This window comes from Rhipicephalus microplus, chromosome 9, assembly GCF_043290135.1.
Source record: "Rhipicephalus microplus isolate Deutch F79 chromosome 9, USDA_Rmic, whole genome shotgun sequence".
NCBI lineage: Eukaryota > Metazoa > Arthropoda > Arachnida > Ixodida > Ixodidae > Rhipicephalus > Rhipicephalus microplus.
Window position 1 is genome coordinate 132,633,303 of NC_134708.1, and position 20,385 is coordinate 132,653,687.

General features: G+C 47.3%; 1 protein-coding gene across 1 annotated transcript in view; it reads left to right on the top strand.

Moving 5' to 3' along the window:
- Positions 1-1,556: 1,556 nt before the first annotated feature.
- Positions 1,557-20,385, top strand: part of LOC142772354 (uncharacterized) — a 28,273-nt gene continuing 9,444 nt past the window's right edge. Inside the window, exons 1-4 of the mRNA XM_075874547.1 lie at positions 1,557-1,681; positions 1,772-1,882; positions 4,963-5,108; positions 8,404-8,530. Coding sequence (XP_075730662.1) covers positions 1,817-1,882; positions 4,963-5,108; positions 8,404-8,530 — 339 coding nt within the window. The 5' untranslated portion in view covers positions 1,557-1,681; positions 1,772-1,816. The remainder of the gene's footprint in view (positions 1,682-1,771; positions 1,883-4,962; positions 5,109-8,403; positions 8,531-20,385) is intronic.

Below are 20,385 nucleotides of genomic sequence, written 5' to 3' on the forward strand. Positions count from 1 at the left end.
TTTTTTGTTCAAAACGCCGTAGATTTATGAAATAAACCAACGAAAGACGCCAGATGTTTCTAAAGCAAAACAAAAAAAATGGCAGAATATCTGCGGAGTGAACGATGGAGAGTGGGACGAAGCATTCGTCCGTTTATTCGTTCTTGCTTCCGTCCGTCCATGCGTCTGTCTGTGTGACCGTCCATGTGTCCATCCGCCCATCCGTGCGTGCGTCTGTTCGTGCTTCCGTCCCTGCGTTCGTCCATGCCCCTGCCCCTGCGTCCGTTCATGCGTCCATCCATGCGTCTGTCTGTGTGTCCGTTCGTTCATTTATTCAACACTCCAAGTACCACCATCTCGCATCTTTTCAGCATATATTCCTCATATAGAAGCACCGCCATCCAGCAGACATTCCAAGGACTAAACGATAGGTGGCACAGCACACTTTCTTACGGCTTGCGCTTCGGGTCTACTTCCCACCTTTAACCACCTCGAGTTCATAGTATATACTAGATCACTGTATTCATGGCACTGCGGCCCAACGCTCGCTAAACGTTTCTAAAACCAAGAAGGTTACACCCAGCGAGTATAACGTAGCAACCTTTTCCTGTCAGATAGTGCTCAATGTACATGCCAATGGCTGCTAATGAGGATCGCAGCGTGCGCGTTAACTAAAAGCCAAATGCTCCTGTCTCTCATTCTCCATTAGCAGCCATTGGCATGTACATTGAGCACTATTTTATTGTTCAAAACGCACAGAAGTAATCTCTCACCGGCACCACCTTGAAGGTCAAAATATTATACTTGTTACATACTACAACGGCTATGAAGGACGAACGGGTGCCGCTATAGGCAACGTTACTTGGCTATAGGGGCGTACGGCTCAAGTTTCGCCGCGCGCGTGCAGCGCCGTTTCCTCCCCTGGCGGCCTTTGCTCCAATTCATTGCCGCACATGGGGCGCGCTCGTCCGCAGATTCGCTTGCAGTACGCTCCATGCTGCTTCGCCGTGATGAAAACTAGCGCGCCTAAGATGAAAAGACCGGGCTCTAAATATTGTTGTGTAGTTGGGTGCCACGACAGTGTCGCAAACACGAAGGGAAAAGAGCCCATCATCAGGTTCTATTCGTTTCCCTGCAAGTGGTACGAGACAGACCACCGAGAAGCCTGGATTAGGGCTGTGCGGCGGAAAAAGTGAGTGACCGTTTCTCTGTCTTTCTCCTGTCATTCAGTAGCTGAACTGCACTAAATTACCTTGCTTTCTAATAGCTCTGATGGCTCCCCGTGGCTTCCGGAAAAAAACACACGAATATGCAGCAGGCACTTCGTGAACAATGCGAAGAGCGAGAGCCAGGCCAACCCAGCCTACCTGCCGACTCTGTTTCCGGATGTTTACAAAAAGCGGCGGGTAAGTGGTGAGAGACACGAAAGGTAAGATGAAGGGTAGAATCAGCCAGATTTCGCACTGACCTATACTCGCCCTGCTTTTACCGCAGGTGGGCAAAGCGGAGTCGATCAGCTGCTAGAAATTTGACGTCGTCTCATCCGCCCGAGGAATCCTCACCCGTGGACGTGCTGTCGAACGCGTCGGAGGCCGACTGCTCGCCAGACGCGAATGCGCAATCAAAAGCCTTGGAGCAGGGCTCGCTGCTCTTGACGGAGGTGGAAGTCGGCGATCAGCAGTTCACATTGACTTACGTCGCGGTTAGTTGTCTTACAACGTGCAGATCGCAGGCTATGTGACCGGTGGCATGTAGCTCACCATGTATAATTGTTTTTATTCGAACTACGCAGGAAACGCCGACAGATCCTGTGTGCCGCAAGGGTCCTTTGCAGCTCATGCTGTCTGCAACCGATGGAACCCATGGGCCCTCACAAGTCACTCACGTTGCTCAAGCAGACAAGGTAATGTTTTTGCACTTAAAGTAACATACTTTCAACTCCTTCGATGGGGTAACTAAAGAATAAATCTACAATGAAATTGTGCACCCATTAAAATTATAAATTTGTACGCACTTAACTTACCTTTCACCCCTCTAACCTCCGGAACGGAGCTGCATTCATCCCAAGCATTTGAATTTGTATCCGCAGTTGGTTCTGAAGTACTACTGCCCAACGAACCAGATTTGTCGTTGGAATTAGTATAAAATTTGGGCCTGCAAGTTCTACTTTTTAAAATACAGCCATGTTACCGAGGGCTGCACTGAGAGCAGTTGGTTAAATGCTGCAGATAATCCTCGTTGAGTGGGTTATAGTAACTTCTGTCATTGAGTACAGCTGCACAAACTATCCGTTGGCGAAGACGCTGTTGCCACATCTTGCTTGTAAAAGCAGGGTGCTCGAATGAGCTATTCCCGTAACTTTAGATTTGCATACAAGGTCAATATCCGCGCAGTGGGCAAGCTGAAGGATGTCAACTGTTCTTTGACATGTTCATTGACAACTGTGCTATAACCATTTCTGTCTTAAGTCACTACGTAATAACAAACATTACACATTGCCCATCCTTTTAGTGACATTCGACGAATACAAAGGCAAAGCTCATATTCTCACAGTCACTCAGTACCGGCGACCTTCCGAATGACTGGAAAATTGGTAAGGTCGTTCCAGTCTACAAAGCAGGCGACAGCAACTCCCCACTCAATTATCGTCCCATTTCATTAACAAGCATCCCATTCAAAATCATGGAACATGTCATATATTCTCATGTTATCAACTTCCTCGATTCCAATAGTTTCTTTCACACCTGTCAGCATGGCTTCCGCAAGGGACTTTCCTGTGAAACACAATTAGCACTATTTCTTCACGACATACATACAAATCTTGACACCAACTTTCAGACTGACGCCATTTTCCTTGACTACGCAAAAGCATTTGATACAGTTCCACACAACAAACTAATACAGAAGTTATCCGGGCTAAATCTTGACCCTAACGTGTTAAGATGGATTCAATCTTTTTTTAGGTAATCGTTCTCAATTCGTGCACGTAAATAATGAATCCTCTGAACCTCTCGAAGTAACGTCAGGAGTACCGCAAGGGTGCGTCCTTGGCCCCTTGCTATTTCTAATCTACATTAATGACCTACCACTAACTGTGTCTTGCAAAATCCGCATGTTCGCCGACGATTGCGTGATCTACCATACAATAACTAATGCTTCCGATCAACTAACCCTACAACACGATCTGAACAACATTCAAGAATGGTGTGACAATTCGCTTCTCAAACTTAACCCCAACAAGTGTAAGGTTGTCTCATTCACTTGCCGCAAAAATCCTTTCCTATTCCCATACCAAATCACTAACGCCCCTCTAGAAATAGTACAGTGTTTCAAATATCTAGGTGTCACACTGTCCGCCGATCTAACTTGGAATGCGCATATCACAAACATTATCTCATCTGCAAACAAAATATTGGGATTCGTGAAACGTCATCTTCGTTACGCACCTCAACACGTAAAACTTCTCGCATACACATCCCTCATCAGGCCAAAACTGGAATACGCCTCTGCAATATGGAATCTGCCTCAAATTTACCTAATCAATGACCTTGAATCAATTCAAAATCGCTCAGTCCGATTCATACATTCGTCATATTTTTATGACATCAGTGTTTCATCCTTAAAAGCCCAATCTGGATTGCAGCCGCTTGCCCTTCGACGCCGCATAGCCACTCTTTCCCTGTTTCATAAGCTGTTTCATTCGCCCCTCAACCATCCTCCATACGTCATCCCTCCGACGTACATTTCGCACCGCACCACCCACCCCCTCCAAGTCTCCCGTTACCGCACTAGGACTGCTACCTTTTCCGCATCCTTCTTTCCGCGTGCTGTGAAGGACTGGAACGACCTCCCAAACCACGTCGTCACAATCACCTGCCCATCAACTTTCGCTAAAAATGTAACAACTCATCTCTGTCAGTGAAACTTTATGGCAATGTATATACCCACACCTATGTAGCAATATTTTATACTTTGAATGTAGCAAAAGTTTTATATCCTGTATACGTCGTTTATCCTGTTTTTTTACGTCGCCCATTTTGTTATCGCCAAGTGTCTATCGATTCTGCCTTGCGGACCTTCGTTGCAGACCTTCTTTTTACTCCTTCTCTATGCTACTCAAATTTTTCGCGCCTTCAAGAACAAACATTACTTTTTTTTCTGCGTGTACCGTTTTAATGCATTATGCATCCAATTTTTCGGGCCTTCAATTACTAGCCGTTGATTTTCCTATGTGTAACATTTTAGTGCATATGCATCTCAGTGTGAGTGATACCCTGATTGGTGTAACCATTTTTTTTTTTTTGAAGCGCTAATTCCTGTTCTGTTGTGTGCAGTAGCTCATATGTATACTTTTTATTATCAGTCTTTCTTTTACCGGTGCATCTTTTTTTTTTGTAAATTGACACTATTTGCACTTTTGTATGTTTCAGTATTGCCTCGTCGTTTCTCTTTTTCTTGTTTGTAGCGTTCCCATGTTTTTCGAATACAATATCGTTTCTTTGTTTAGTTGTTAGCGTGCATATATTTTTTTTACTTGCATATTGTTGTTATCGCAATAGAATTGCGATACTTTGGTGTGTTGTGTCTATTACTGTAAAATTCTACAGCATGCATATCTACCGCCTGCTGCTGACGTTTGAATTGGGCTGACGGGCCTGTCAAGCTGCTTGTATGCAGCTTTTGTCGTCAGCCTTTCAATGTATTCACGATAAATAAATAAAGAATACCTCACCTAAAAAATAAAATAAATAAAAATACCAACCCCATATGTGGCAAATGTTTTTTATATCCTGTACATCCACCCCTTATGTAATACCCCCTTGTGGGGTCTTTAAGGAAATAAAATATGATGATGATGATGATGATGATGATGATGATGAAAGCTGATGAAGCTAAACACAAAAATGAAGCCTCGTAGCAGACATTTATTGGAAAGTTTTATTTTCTTTCTTGAATATTTATGAATGGTCGATTTTATTCTAGGTCACCCATCCTGAAAATACATGGGCAAGGAGGGGCAGCTTCCTCGGATACGAGTCCGTGAAATCATCTGAGCAAGCACTTCAGGACCTCTGCAGTGTTACAGTGACAGTCTTCAGCATGCTGCTCAACCTTCTGCCCGAGCAACGGTACCGGTCGTCAGATGTGACAAAAGAGGACAGATTGGTTCTCTTTTTGATGAAACTTAGGTGTAAGCTTAACGGCACTGGTTGCCATTTTCGGCATAAGTAAATCCACTGCCTCACGGATGTTCAGGGTTACACTAGATTGCCTGAGCGTAAAGCTGAGGAAGTGGGTGTTTGCTCCCCCGTGGTGTGCTATCAAGGACACTCTCCCAGAATGCTTTGTTCAGCATTACCCTAAGAGCACGTTCATCATTGACTGCACTGAAATCCGGACAGAAACGCCTATGGATCCAGAGACTCAACATTACCTCTACTCACACTACAAGGGATCGTACACTTTGAAGTTCCTTATAGCAATCCTTCCCAATGGCATGGTGTCGTTCATTTCAAAAGCTTATGGCGGGAGACATTCAGACTGTTTCATTACTCGAGATTCAGGATTTCTGTCGCTTATCGAACCGGGTGATTTGGTGCTCTGCGATAAGGGGTTTCCTGCGATAAAAACCACCATGGCAGACGAGGGCGCTGTCTTAGTGATGCCGCCTTTCAATGTCGGGGAGGGCAGCTTTCCAGGGAAGACATGGAGACTACCTTAACCATCGCCCAGGTTAGCATTCATGTGGAGAGAGCCATCCAGAGGTTAAAACTGCACAATGTATTGACAAACCGTGTGCCACTGACTTTAATTTCACAGATGGAGAAAGTCGTACAGGTTTGCAGTGCTCTGGTGAACATGCAGAGCCCAACTATAATGCTGTAAAGAATGCAGAGAATGTGTTTGCGAAACAGTTCAATGTACGCAACGGAACAACAGTATAAAGCATCTCGCAACATCAGCGTTGGCAAATGTGTTATGCCGTCGTTGATCACCAGTCTTTCAAATTTCAAATTCGGAAAAGTTTGGTTAGCAACCAGCCACTCAAGCTAAAAATATCTAAAGCATGACACACAATTTTTCAACATTCGTGAAATGTGTGGACAATATTTAGTTAACACTTTGGTATGAGCAGTGTGGAAAACAATCACAAATAAAAATAAAACTTTTTAGAGCGCACTTTTTCTGAAAATAAATGTCCTGTTCTTTAGTCTGTAAAACATTCCAGCAGTACCGACTGCTCCTTAGTGCAGAGTGACAGCCACCAGGCCCTAAAACATTACTGACATTTATTTGTAAAACATTCCAGCAGTACCGACTGCTCCTTAGTGCAGAGTGACAGCCACCAGGCCCTAAAACATTACTGACATTTATTTGTAGTTTCTCGACCACATACCAGCATCACTTGGTGGTATAAAAGATGTGTTTTTAAAACCCAATCAAATGAGAGACATGTCAATTTTCGCTCACAAGGCAAAAAGAAGACTTTTGTTAAAGTTGTATTAGAGAGTTCCTCAAGTAGATAAGTGAAATAAAAGAATTCTAGTTTTGGAACAACTTCTGAAAGGAAATTCATGTCTCTGTCTACAAAAAGAAACTTGTCATCCTGCACGGGGCTCCAAGCATAAAACACTGCTTGACTAAGGTTCATGATGTAAAGCTGGAGCTGTAGTTGAGTGTAGAAGCTGTGGGATTTCTTGAGGGTCAGCGTCCCAGCCTGACAATCGAAAAACTCCAAGATCATCTTTCCCTCCTTGTCGATGAAGGGTACCTTCTCACACCTGGCTGGACACTTGATTTTCACGAGCACCGTGTTTCCCTCGTACCGCATGAGCCCATCGGGGCTGCAAGCGAGCCATGGTTGCTTCGGCAGCACGACAAGTCCAGTCTGAAAAATGTGTCAAGTTGGGCTAATGATGCAAAATATTTATTTCAAACTGCTAAGCAGCTCTCTCTGAACACGAAGTTGCTAGACCCTGGACGATATTTATTTTCTGCCGAAGACAAAAGTTTGAAGCATTTAAAATTGTGTTACAACATGTTCACAAATAATAATACAGTCAGGGCTACAGTAGCCTTTACTTCACAGAACTCAATGTATCTGTATCATCAGACCGCAGAGGCAGCCTGATTACTCCTTGCCAAATTTCCACCTTATATTCATTTTATCGGAATGTGACGAACTTTGCCCAAGTCAGCAGATTACTAGATTGAGTGACAAGCCTTCCATCCTAAAATACAAATGGACGGTAGACGAAGAGAAGCAGTCATGATTTTATGTTACAAGATCCAATGACATTTATGCAGGTCATTACCAAAATGCCCATTTCATACAGATGTCACGACAGAGCCCTAGCTGCCGAGGAGGCGGGAGGAGGAATAAACTTTATTTTATTTTAGTTCAGGAGTAGTGGCAATGGGGGGTCTTCTCAAAAAATATTCTTTGCCGTGAATGTATCTTAATGTGAGCAGCTGCAGGGTGCTGTGTTTGTTTAGATCTAACGCGCACAGGCACAAGTTCTTTCAAGAAGGGTTCAAGTCTCGCTGGCATGCGGTCATAAAAGGGTCTTCAGGATTTGCGGCACACATACCTCAAGAATGGGAGTCTGAAGTTTCTGCTCCAGTGCCTTTCGTGCCTTTGGTTCGTTCCGGAGACCTACATACAATGGACAAAAATATTAACAATGTAACGCACAAAAAACGACACATAAAACATTATTCATGGTATGCGACTAATTAATTGCGGCGGATCAACTTCAAGGTTTAGATATTAGCAAACTTTTTACCATATGGAGTGGCTGGAGTTGAGAAAGGTTTTTGCAGGTCATCTGCTTCGCCAAGGCTTCGGGTAGCTCTCTCCTGGTGCGGATAGGATAGCAGCTTGAGCTTGTGAGGCAATACTTTCGCACTTCATGCCATCTGTACAGAGAAAAGAAAGATTGGTGAAACGAAAACAACCGATGTAAATAAATTGTACTGCACATGTCTGTCAATAGAGGTGCAAACGCAATGAAGTTCTGCATTTTAGAGGAACTTTTTTTTCACAGCCGAAACAGATGCCGTGATGAAATGGGTTGGTATGCAGTAATATTTCCTAATATAATCTTTGGTAGTCTCATCCTGGAAAGGTCAAGCAACCTTCATACTGCACTCTGTAATTCCTGTGATTGCATTCAACAAAAAGTGATACCTCTGTACACCACCAGAAGCAATTCTGTAATTGTCAAAGTGGCGACTCCAGTGCTGGTTGTTTCTAACCCTTTAGTTGAAAACTGCCAGAAAATCGTAAGCCGAAAGGTATACTTATGGTCAATATTATCTGATGAATTAATTGTGACTTGGGGAGGTTTGTAAACTTCAGTTTTATGTGGACCTCAACACCCTTTTCTAGAATCTAATAAAACTTTTCTCCATTGTAAACAGGTCTCCCAACTTGCCGAAAATTGCTCGACTGGCCACGGGTTGCCGTTGCGAGGTCGACGACTTCATCAGCCAAGCACACCTCTGTAGAATAAATGATCCTGGCCTCGCAGGACAGGCCATTCATGAAGTCTGTGTTTACTTGCTGCGTTGTTTGACTGTTGAGGTCGTACACAGTACGCGTATGGTGAAACAGTGTCCTGTCAGCACTCATATTTCTAAGAAGGGCCGCCAGATGCTCCCTTTCAATGTTGGCGGAGACCGTCGACACCAGACTTTTCACCACTATCTTGGCCTCTAGCTCTACCTCCGTCATCTTCATGGCCTTTAGAACACTGTTGAGTGAGCAAACTAAATCTTCATAGCATCCCATGACATCAGTGGGTGACTCTGGCCTTGCGTCCTTGGCACACGTGAGGGGCCAGCTAGAAGAAAGAATTCCGGTCAGGTTAAAAGTGGTCATTAAAGGCAAACTTACACTATTAGCTTCATCCTAGTTTTTTTTTTAATATACTTCGCACTGACCGAGCTTTATTACCTTTTAAGCGGCTATACAGGCATTAGAATTTCTGAATCACCTAGTTGAATAACTGGAACTTTTACTTAAATTGATTTATCCCTGCAACTTTTGGAGGAAGAACAAAGTTTTACACACTTTCTTTGTGTAGAGAGGCTCTAGAAACATTCAGATAGCTGTGTATGGAGAGTAAAAAGGGAGACTTCGAGACGGCATTTTTTCTAAGCCTCTTGCAACTGCATAGAAATTGCGATTTCGGTGTTACTTTCACGAAAAATGCAACGCTGCTAGCATGAAACTAATCAGCTTTCACTCGGTTTAAGAGTAGAGATAGGAGGAGGATAAGTTCACGAAACCAGGGTACGTCAAGAAAGCGGGTTCGGTTCCCGGCAGCGGCGGCTGCTTTTATGACGCAGGCGAAAAGCAACAACGCTCGTGTGTTTGAGCTTTCGGCACACGTTAAAGATCCTCAGGTGGTCAAAATTCATCCGGAACCCTGCACTACGGCGCGCCCCGTCGTCTGTGTAGCGTCGGCACGTTAAACCTCACAATCAATCAATCACGAATCCACGGTGAAAAGAGGAATCGAGCGAATGCATTCCTAATCAAAATACCTGGCAAAAGGTCCGCGATGGTCTTGTTCACGTCCCGCTTGGTTTTTTTCGACGGTTTTCCCCACTGCTGAGGTCTGCTTCTACAGGTATCGTCAGTTGCCTCATTCACGTAGGCGCACACAGCCGCAGCATGCTTCCAGCGGCCGGTTATTCCCGCCTTGCAAGAACACGTCCCGGAGGCTACGGACCGTGTATGAGCGCAGATCTGCATGCGGAAAGTCAATTTAGTATCACCACCTTTGTGTACTTAGCCTCTGAACGCGAATACATTCGACAAGAGCGGCAGAAAGAACACAAAAAAGAGAAAGAGCGTTTCCCTTCAGGCGCACATCCTAGACGACGTTGTCTTGCACTTGTGAAACGCACTTGGCGTTCAGCTGATGCTCGTCTGCTTGTATTATCTCCTCCACCGCGAACACATGTTTCACGAGTAGCTTTCCCTTCGTCAGGTTCGCCTCCCTAAAAAAATATCTCACAGTTTTCGAGAGGAAGGAAGCCGCAATAGAACGCCAACGTGTTACTCGCCATTGAAAACCAGCAGCGGCGGCACGGCAGCTCGGTAGGCCTGCGGCCAACTAGGGTGGTTCTCCGCCGCGCGCAGCGCTGCTAGTATCGCTCCGGCGCGCCACCTGGCCCAGCCATATACGCCCCTATAGGGAGCTTCACGTCGGCTGCTGACTCCGGTTTGCAAGTGCTAAGGACGTCCCTGATCGTTCTACGTCAGGGGCGTCCGTCAGTGCGAGTCATGGTGCCCGTCGCTTCTTCGACACCTTCGAAGGCGCTTGTCTTTGACGTTGTTGTCCCTACGGGGACTAGTGCCGAGACCATCGTTGATGCGACGGCCTCAATAGTCGGCCTCTCAGAGGTATACTGCGTGCAGCATCAGGGAGCTCGAAACTTCACCGTGAAGAGCATGGCCTACATGTCTCTAATCGTCAATGCTGGCTGCCTGGTGATTGGCGGCGAGCGTGTTCAAGTCGTTCCCGTTGGCCCACAAGTGAGCAACGTCGCCTGGCTGTTCCTGCCATCGTTCGTCTCAAACGAAGCTCTCGTCCAAGCGTTATCCCCATATGGCAAGGTGCTCACTGTCACCAGTGGTTTGATGAGCGGGCGACGCGGCGTACTCACTGGAACGCAGTATGTTCGAATGAAGATGAACGCCGCTACTCCTGTGCCGAACTACCTGCGCATCTCCGGTCACCATGCTACGTTTGACTACCGTAGTCTCCAGCGTGTATGTCGAAGATGCGGCTCAGGGGACCATCTACGAGCCCAGTGCACAACACCGTATTGTGGTCGCTGCGGTGTGCACGGTCCACGTTAGTGAAGGATGTGACCGCCCGTGTCGACGCTGTGGGGACGGCCACCCAACTGTGCTTTGCCCTGTCCGCCGCTCTTACTCAGACGCTGCCGATGGTGCCTTTCCACCACTGACACCGGCAACGGAACCAACTACCGACTCGGGGGACGCAGAGGGGGTCACCAACGCTGTGCTGGCCTCACCTCTATAAGTTCCTTCAAACGAAGCGCACAACGAAAGCGCGATTGTCGATGCGACGGTTGGCGCGTCGGCCTGTCCGCTGGTGCAGGAACCGTGCGCTTCGAAAGACGCAACGCATTGCCCTGAAAACGGCGTCGGCGTCTCTTCTCTGAAGCCACTTGATGTGCAGTGCACAAATGACCCCAGTTCTCAGGCTGCTGCTGTTGGAGTTGACCCTACGAGCCCTGTTATTTCAGAAAACAGTGGCAAAAATACCACAGACTCTTCTGTTGCGGCCGCTCCGACCATTTCGACATCGCGTCGTACACGTAAAAAATCGCCCACACAAAGGGTGCCAACACCGGCCTGCCGAGACGTGGACAGTGCTGCCAGCATCAAAGATGTGGATCCAAGCTTGCCGGCGGCTCAGTACCTACCTCCTCAGGACACGTCTTCGGAAGACGGCTTCAGCCTGGGACTGGATAGTAGCATCGGACTGTCTAGCCTTGCCGATTTTGACGTCGAAATGGGAGCTCCACGTGAAACAAAGCGAGGACACACTTCCAGCTTTTGCTCCGATGAACGCAGTGATGGCCGTGGTAAATCCCAACGGTTCAAAAAACCCCAACCCTCTTCTGGAGGGTGAAACAGTGCGTTGTATTTTGGTTGAGCAAGTGTCCCCTGGACCCTTTTTAGGACACCGTCTAGAACTATGCGTCCTGGTTAGTCTTTAATTTTTATTATGGCTACTACACTGCATATTATTTCATTGAACGTTCAGGGTTTTCGCAGTCCGGCAAAGCAGGCTGAAGTGATTAGTGTCGCTCGCGCTGCAAATTGTGATGTTTTGTGCCTCCAGGAAACAAATTTCTTCTCGCTATCCGACGTGCTTGCTTTTAAACCAAAGTTCAACCTAGATTGTTATTTCTCTTTCGCTACATCTTGTTTTACGGGAGTAGGTATTATTATTTTTTAGCGAGCTCTATTACGGCATCATCATGCTTTTTACGATGGCGTGGACAGGGTTTTGGCTTTAGACTGTAGCTACTTTTCTTTCAGATTAAGAATACTGTGTGTCCATGGGCCAGCGCAAGCTGGACAGTCTAATGACTTTTTTAGAGATCTGGATGTGTTTTTTCTTGACTGTCATGATGTCATTCTGATTGGCGACTTCAACTGCGTTCTAAATACGCGAACCGGTGTACAAAGTCCTGGCTGGGGCCGGTCTGCTTGGAATTCACGCGAGCTGCATCGCCTTGTCCACCACTTTTCATTACTTGACGCGCACAATGTAGTGCACGGAAATACCTTTGTTTGGACATGCCGACGTGAACGATACTCCAGCAGGCTCGACCGGGCTTATATCCCACGAGCATTAGAGGCATTTGTCTCCGATTTATGCGTTCCGTCCTTCTCACCTTCTCCTGTGTACGTATCTGATCATCGGCCTATTGTCTTGAAGCTCGAAGTTCCATTTTCTTTTTCGGAAAAGCCATGGCGTCTTGATGTTCGCGTCCTGCAGGACGCGCGCTCAAGATCAGATTTGTCACGCGCAATACGTGTGTTGCTCACGGCGTCTGGTCCTGAAGATTGGGATGCGCTTAAAACACAGTGGCGCCTGCGCTGCGCAATAGAGGGGCGTTCGCTTCGTCGACGCGTTTCTGAAGAGCTTGCTGATACTACGATGAAGCTACGCATTGCTTTGCGTGCCGAGACGCCTTCTCCTCTGATGCGAGCGTGGCAGCGTGAACTGCGTGAACGCTTTCAACGCTTGACTGCTGCTTCGTCCCTGGCGGCACCTGCATGGCGCTGTAGACACAACCCATGTGCACATCCCGAGGTGCTGCGCTACGCGAGACATTCGTTTTTTGGGCAATCAGAGCCATCTGTCTCTAAAACAGCACAAATACCACCTGCGCAGCGGCTTCCTACGCGTGATAGATCTGTTTTCTTGGCGCATTTTGAAGCGATGTCGTGTTCGGCCACGCGGACTAACTGTGATGAAACACCACCAATGCTTAGAAGTTTGCCCCGTATTCCTCAAGAAGCTTCGGATTGCCTGCACATCCCTCCGTCGGCTGAAGAGGTAAAGGCGGCACTGAAATCTATGAAACGTGGAACGGCCCCAGGGCCAGACGGTTTTCCTGTTGAGTTTTACTTGACGTTTTGGGATGAGACTGGTGCTACCTTTACCGCGGTAATCCGGCGATGCAACGAGGACGGTGTCTTTCCATCAAGTTTTCGAGATGGACGCATTGTGCTTATTCCAAAGGGTGATGCTTCCTCTCTTAATCCTGAAGATTGGAGACCTATCATGCTCCTCAACGTTGACTATAAGATATTCGCGGCGGTAGCCGTTCAACGTTTGAGGGTCTGTTGAACACCCTGGTAGGTCATCACCACACTTCATCAGTGCTTGGACGAGAAATATACAGCTTGTCATTTACCACACGGGATATCATAGCCTATACTCTGTCGCGATCTGCGCGTGGTATTCTTGTGTCTTTGGACCAAGAAAAAGCGTTTGACCGACTAGAGCACGCGTATATCCTTAACTTGCTCACAGCCTTCAGCTTTTCTCATTCGCTTGTGGAAATGATTAAAAATACGTACACTGGTCTGAAAAGCACACTAGTTCTGGATGGCTGGGAAAGTGCCGCCTTTCACATAACACGTGGGGTCCGACAGGGATGTCCATTGTCTCCTGTGCTATTTGTCCTCAGCCTTGAGTCGTATTTGCGTGCTCTTGACGTGGATTCACGTGTCCGGGGTCTTGCACTTCCTGGTAGTGGTGTCGTGAAAGTCACAGCTTTCGCTGTGAATATAACCTTGTACCTAGGTGAAGATAGCCTTTCACGCAGCCTGCGTGTATTTTCCCAGTAGGGCGACATTTCAGGTGCAGCGTTAAACATCTCCAAATCCCGGTATTTCTTCATTGGCTCTCCAAACTCCAGGCTTAGCGCCGGTTTTCCCATTCAGCCGGCCGCGTCCTTTCGTATTTTAGGTATTTTATACAACCACTACGGCATTTGCGAATCTGTTTGGTTAAACGCTCTTTAAGAAGTAAGACTGAAAATTCAGGATGCACGGGATTTCGACTTCCCGCTTCTTGAGCACAGGTTGAGCGCAGACTGTATTTTGCGGTTGCATTTGGTACCTTTCTCACGTCGTGCAACCATCTTTACGTATCGTGCGATCACTGCAGTCTCCTTTGTGTTCCTTTTTTGGTCAGGCGGCACTGAGTTGGTCTCTCGCGCGCCACTGGGACAGCAGCGTTCTCAGGGAGGATTTGCTTTCTCTTCAGTGTCCATACGCTGTCGGCTGCTGGCACAGCGCTTCGTTTTGCGCCTAGTGCAAGGGGAGGAATCTCCCGCACGAACGCTTGCATATTACTTTCTGGGTACTCACATTCGGCATTTGATGCCTAATGTGCAACTAAACAGGGGGTCACAGTCAATAGCACTTCCTGCGTTTTATGCAACAACTGTTGCATTTTTTCGCCATGTCAAGTCGAGCTGTCCTGGCATAGATGTTTTGAACAACCACATAGTTGAGACAACTGCTGCTTTGTTTCTTCCGTTGGTCCCGCCAGCCCGCCGTGATCGCTCTAGACGGGTGTTTTGGAGCACGTTAATGGCTTCTTTTCTGCCTGGACACCTCCGGGACTTCATGTGGCGCCTGGGTTGGGATGTGCTTCCCACTTTCGACCACCTCGAAAGGTGGAGAATGGTCCAGTCAGCAACATGTCCGAACTGCTCCCTTCGGGAAACAAATCAGCATTTTCTAAGCCATTGTGTCACTGCTCGCGTTTTTTGGAGATCCATACATGGCGGATTTCACTGCCTCAGAGTAAATCGCTTCGTTTCTTCTGGGCGTTGTTCGCGAGGCCGCTTCGCTTGTCTTCTCATTGTTGCCGGCTCTTTCTGCCTCTGGCGCGACCGCTGCGAGGCGGTTGCAGCGGGCCGCCGCCGCCGCGCGCTTTACCCGATCCTAGAACGATTGTACTCGGAGCTGCTGTCTGTTTTGTCGGATGAGCTTTTCTTCCTTGGTGAAGAGGTATTTTGTTGGCACTGATCTTGCCCTTTTGTGTCGGTCTATGACGAACGAGTGAAACTTGTCTTTCGGCCGGCCTGGTGTTGGTAGGCTGATCTGTCGATGCGCCGGCAGAAATGGCATGCCAACATGCAAATATGCAAAATATACATATTTATGTTTTATTTGTGATTCTTGTTTACCTTGAAGTATTTTTTGTGGTTGTGTTTGTGCGAACCATCGAATGTACATGTTCTTTCAACGTCATCTCATATCCATGTTCATGTAAATGACGTCTGTTTTGTCATCATCGTTAGAGTATGTCTAAGAAGGAAATGTTCTCTTGAGTGTTATTGACGTTTGTGACAATAAATTTTTTCTAAACACAAAAAAGACGCCAGCTGCTTAACGAAAAACGCCAGGTGTTTTCTAAAGCAATGGTTTTATAATCAAAACTATATTGATAGAGAGACAGTGGGATTTGGCCCCGCCGTGGTGGTCTAGTGGCTAAGGTACTCGGCTGCTGACCCGCAGGTCGCGGGTTCGAATCCCGGCTACGGCGGCTGCATTTCCGATGGAGGCGGAAATGTTGTAGGCCCGTGTGCTCAGATTTGGGTGCACGTTAAAGAACCCCAGGTGGTCAAAATTTCCGGAGCCCTCCACTACGGCGTCTCTCATAATCATATGGTGGTTTTGGGACGTTAAACCCCACAAATCAATCAATCAATCAATCAGACAGTGGGATTTGGCGTGTTGGTATAACATCATAAAGGGTGCTTACCAGCGCAAACGACAGGGCAGGAGGGGACAGGAGAGGAGACGAGACAGAGCCCTGACTGCCAACAATTTATTTCTTGTGAAGGTATTCTTTATTTCTTGTGAAGGTGAATTTATTTCTTGTGAAGGTGAAGGTATATAGTATTGATAGAGGTTTGTAGTTGCCGATACTCGTTGCCGTCGGTGTGTGCTCGTATGGATAAGGATGCCGAAAGGCGGGCGCGCAGGGCGGCGGCGGCGCTGGCTCGCAGACAGGACTCTGAAGTGCGAGCACGCCAGGCAGAAGCGAGCCGGGAAGCTGCGCGACGTCGCCGCCAAGATCCTGCTGTACGGGAACAAGAAGCCACATCAGCAAGGCAGCGTCGGCAAGATCCCACCGTACGTGAACAACAAGCTGCAGTGGCACGCAAACTTAAGCGTTGGCAAGATCCTTCCGTACGGGAACGAGAGGCCCCATCAGCAAGGCAGCGTCGGCAAGATCCCGCTGTACGTGAACAAGAAGCTGCAGTGGCACGCAAGCGTTGGCAAGATCCTTCCGTACGGGAACGAGAGGCCACATCAGCAAGGCAGCGTCGGCAAGATCCCGCCGTACGTGAACAAGAAGCTGCAGTGGCACGCAATCGTTGGCAAGATCCTTCCGTACGGGAACGAGATGCCATATCAGCAAGGCAGCGTCGGCAAGATCCCGCTGTACGTGAAAAAGAAGCTGCAGTGGCACGCAACCGTTGGCAAGATCCTTCCATACGGGAACGAGAGGCCACATCAGCAAGGCAGCGTCGGCAAGATCCCGCCGTACGTGAACAAGAAGCTGCAGTGGCACGCAAGCGTTGGCAAGATCCTTCCGTACGGGAACGAGAGGCCACATCAGCAAGGCAGCGTCGGCAAGATCCCGCCGTATGTGAACAAGAAGCTGCAGTGGCACGCAAGCGTTGGCAAGATCCTTCCGTACGGGAACGAGAGGCCACATCAGCAAGGCAGCGTCGGCAAGATCCCGCTGTACGTGAACAAGAAGCTGCAGTGGCACGCAAGCGTTGGCAAGATCCTTCCGTACGGGAACGAGAGGCCACATCAGCAAGGCAGTGTCGGCAAGATCCCGCCGTACGTGAAGAAGAAGCTGCAGCGGCACGTCAGCATCGGCAAGATCCTTCCGTACGGGAAGGAGAGGCCACATCAGCAAGGCAGCGTCGGCAAGATGCCGCCGTACGTGAACAAGAAGCTGCAGCAGCACGTCAGCGTCGGCAAGATCCTTCCGTACGGAAACAAGATGCTGAGTCAGCACGTCAACGTCGCGAAGCAGATCTTGAAAACGTTCGACAATGTGAAGCGGCGAGGAAGCGTGCATATCGCCAGGTGAACCCAGAGGTGAGAGAACGCGAGGCGTCTGCAAAGCAAGCCAAGAAAGAACACGAAGGTGCAGACGCCCGGTTCGATAGAGATTTTCTGAAAATCACCTTTGAGCATAGCTGTAACGTGTGCAATAGACTCTGGTTCTCCAACAACCTAATCACGATATCGTCGATCATAAACGAACAGTCTCGCAATAATGCCATCGCCACGTTGCAGCGCGCGTTTCCCGCCACAACCGCTGAGGATCACAAGGTTTGCTCGAACTGTGAAGATTCTCTGACGCGCGGCAAGGTACCTTTGATGACCGTTACAAACGTGCGAACGCACGAACAGACGCACGCACGGACGGGCAAATGGACGCACGGACAGTCACGCAGACGGACGCATGGATGGACGAATGCTTCACCCCTCTTCCCATCATTCCCTCCATGGATATGCTGCCATTTTTTATGCGTCCAATCGTTTAATCTGTGCATACTCATCATCACCACTCCAGCATACTCGAGATAATAAAGAAGAGTCTTTAGGGTCCTGGACAAAGTCTTACTATATATATATATATATATATATATATATATATATATATATATATATATATATATATATATATATATATGTGTGTATGTATATATATGCTTGTGTGTGTGTGTGTGTCTTATCGTCACACATTACGTTTGCTAAATATAAAATTTGCACGCAAAATTTTGACTATTTAAAACTCTCTGTGAATCACTGCGGTCATGCAAACACTGGAAGACAACAAAGAACAAACTCTCAAAATTATTTTAGCCGCAGCAGAAAATCATTTTCACTTACTCTGAATGACTCTTGTTTAATCGTTAAAATATACTAAGTCGTGAATTTCTGCGCTCATCTAAATCCCATCAAACTAGAATTTCATTCCTATTTAAATGAAAGACTCCCTGCTCTTTCTTTCACATGTTCTCGTAACCAGAAAATAAAACTATCGAAACACACATTCCCTGATCGGTATGTTCTATTCACTTTTGTCCGTTCAAAAACCCACAATACATCACTCGTAGGGACATTACAGAAGAGAGCCGAAACACCTCAGCATACAAATTGAAAAAAAGAGGAAGACAAACAATATTCAGGACAATTAACAAATATGGCTACATAAAGTCTTTATCCAGAAAGCAATGCACTTCAACAACCACCACCACGCTAGCTGATAAATCCAGCATCAGGCCTCCCCTATCAACACCAGCACAGAAATGCGTCACTTTCCGCAATATCCGAGGCACCATCGAAACCATTGCTTGTATAGCCTCAGAAAACTGGGGATTTGATTTGTACGCAGGTTACGAAGAGAATAACCCGCTTTTTACCTGCTCGCAGAAACCGGCCGCCGAAAAAAGGGATTATTGTCTAAAAAAATTGCTTGCTCTGGCTGTGGCGACAAGTGCGTAAGTAAAACCGAGAACCTCAAAGAGAGCCGGAAACGACATCCTTAATATCGCAGGAAATCGCAGCCCCCTAGCCGAGCATTTCAAATATCCAAATACGTGCACCACCAAGCCAACCTTTCTGAAACTGCTGCCCTGCTAATTGAAACAAATTACTGGAAAGAATTGGCATATACAAAGGGCCCCAAGCAACGCTAACCTCCCTCAAGACAGCCTGTCTCTTGCGTACAGGTTGGGCCTTCGCTCTTGTATGCGCAGTGCAAAAAGAAAAAAAAAAGAAAACGCGAAGGAACAGTCTCGCACAACCAAGCTTTTCAAGTATCTCCTTTTCTCTGTCCCTCAGCTTACCCACAAATCCACACATCTCAACAACTCCCCACCTTCAACTCATTCCTACTCGTCCAGCCCTCTTACTCCTGTGTTCTTGCCGACATGCACCACCGCCGCCCGAAGCACCCTTTCATGTGCACCGAACAAAAGCCCTCTTCATGCGTCTCCTTTCCTCAAACGTTGAAGACCCATACGGTTTCGGAATGTCTGCACAATGCCAACCCAAATTTCTAAAGATTAGACCGCGTCGTCGGCGTTCGCCGCAGCTGATCCAGCCGCCCAACTTTTAGGCACATGTTTCCAATTTCGAAGCAAGTTTCAGACGATGACACACGTGTTTTTAAAAATATGAGCCGCTTACTGCGGGCTCATTGTCTGAAATCGCCCACCTCGACCTGGACGGTGCAGCGGCTGCAGAAACGCAGGCGGAGTACGCATGTTCCGTGGCGTGCCTCGCTTCAAACACCAAAAAAACAATGAACAACCGCTTCAAGGGCATCCCATGCGTGTGCCTGTTATAGTACAGCTGCTGCGGCGCCAGGAAGATGAATCCTGTCGGCTGTCCCCTAATAGCTACAACAGAGTGATCGCGCATTTTTCTTAAACCTTGTTGACAGCGGAACGACGTAGCGCAGGTTAGTGCGGCAAGAAGAAAGCCGACCTCAAACATGGCTTGTTCGTCGAACCGACAGTGAACCCACGGAAAGTGCATAGCACGTACGAGCACACGACGATATTACTTGAACCCCATATTTGTTACTGCATTTCTGAGCAAGGCTTGCTTTTAGTACGCTTGTTCAAGGCATGAGTGTCAATTTTCCACTGTCAACACCACGATGGTGCGGTATCTTCAAAGTTACGAAAACCACCTCATCTATAATAGCACGTGCGCCCTCAGCATCGCATGACTCCACCTACCCAGTCAACCAGAATGCTTTCTTGCGCCGCGTCCGTGAGTGGGCGGGGCAAGAAGCCATGGCACAATGAGTCAATGGTTTTGGGGGCAAGGAAAGGAAAGGATTTCGGGCAAGTGCGAAAGGTATTTCGGGTGCCATGTTTTTCTTTTTCAATAAACAGCTCTCTCCCTCTGTCATTTATTTACCACTTACACTTATAGACGACAGAAGCTACAAAGCTTGGTGTGCACAGATCCCTATGTTTAGTTCTCTGGCTAGAACTTATTTTTGCGTCTGCTGAGGGGATCACCGTCGACAATCAGCAACCTCACCAAAGCTTCCTCGCTGAAGCACCAATCGAACACGATCCTCACACACTTTCTCAAGTCAGCTTTGTCCCCCTTTCTTTTATAGATTATGCTCATCCTGCTAAGTTTCCGTTCATCAGGAACTTCTCCATCGATAATTACTTTGCTCACTGCCTCTCTCAAAGCCTGCTTAGCCTTCGAACCTAATATCTTTATCAGCATAATTGGAATGCTATCTGGGCCTGTTGATGTACTAC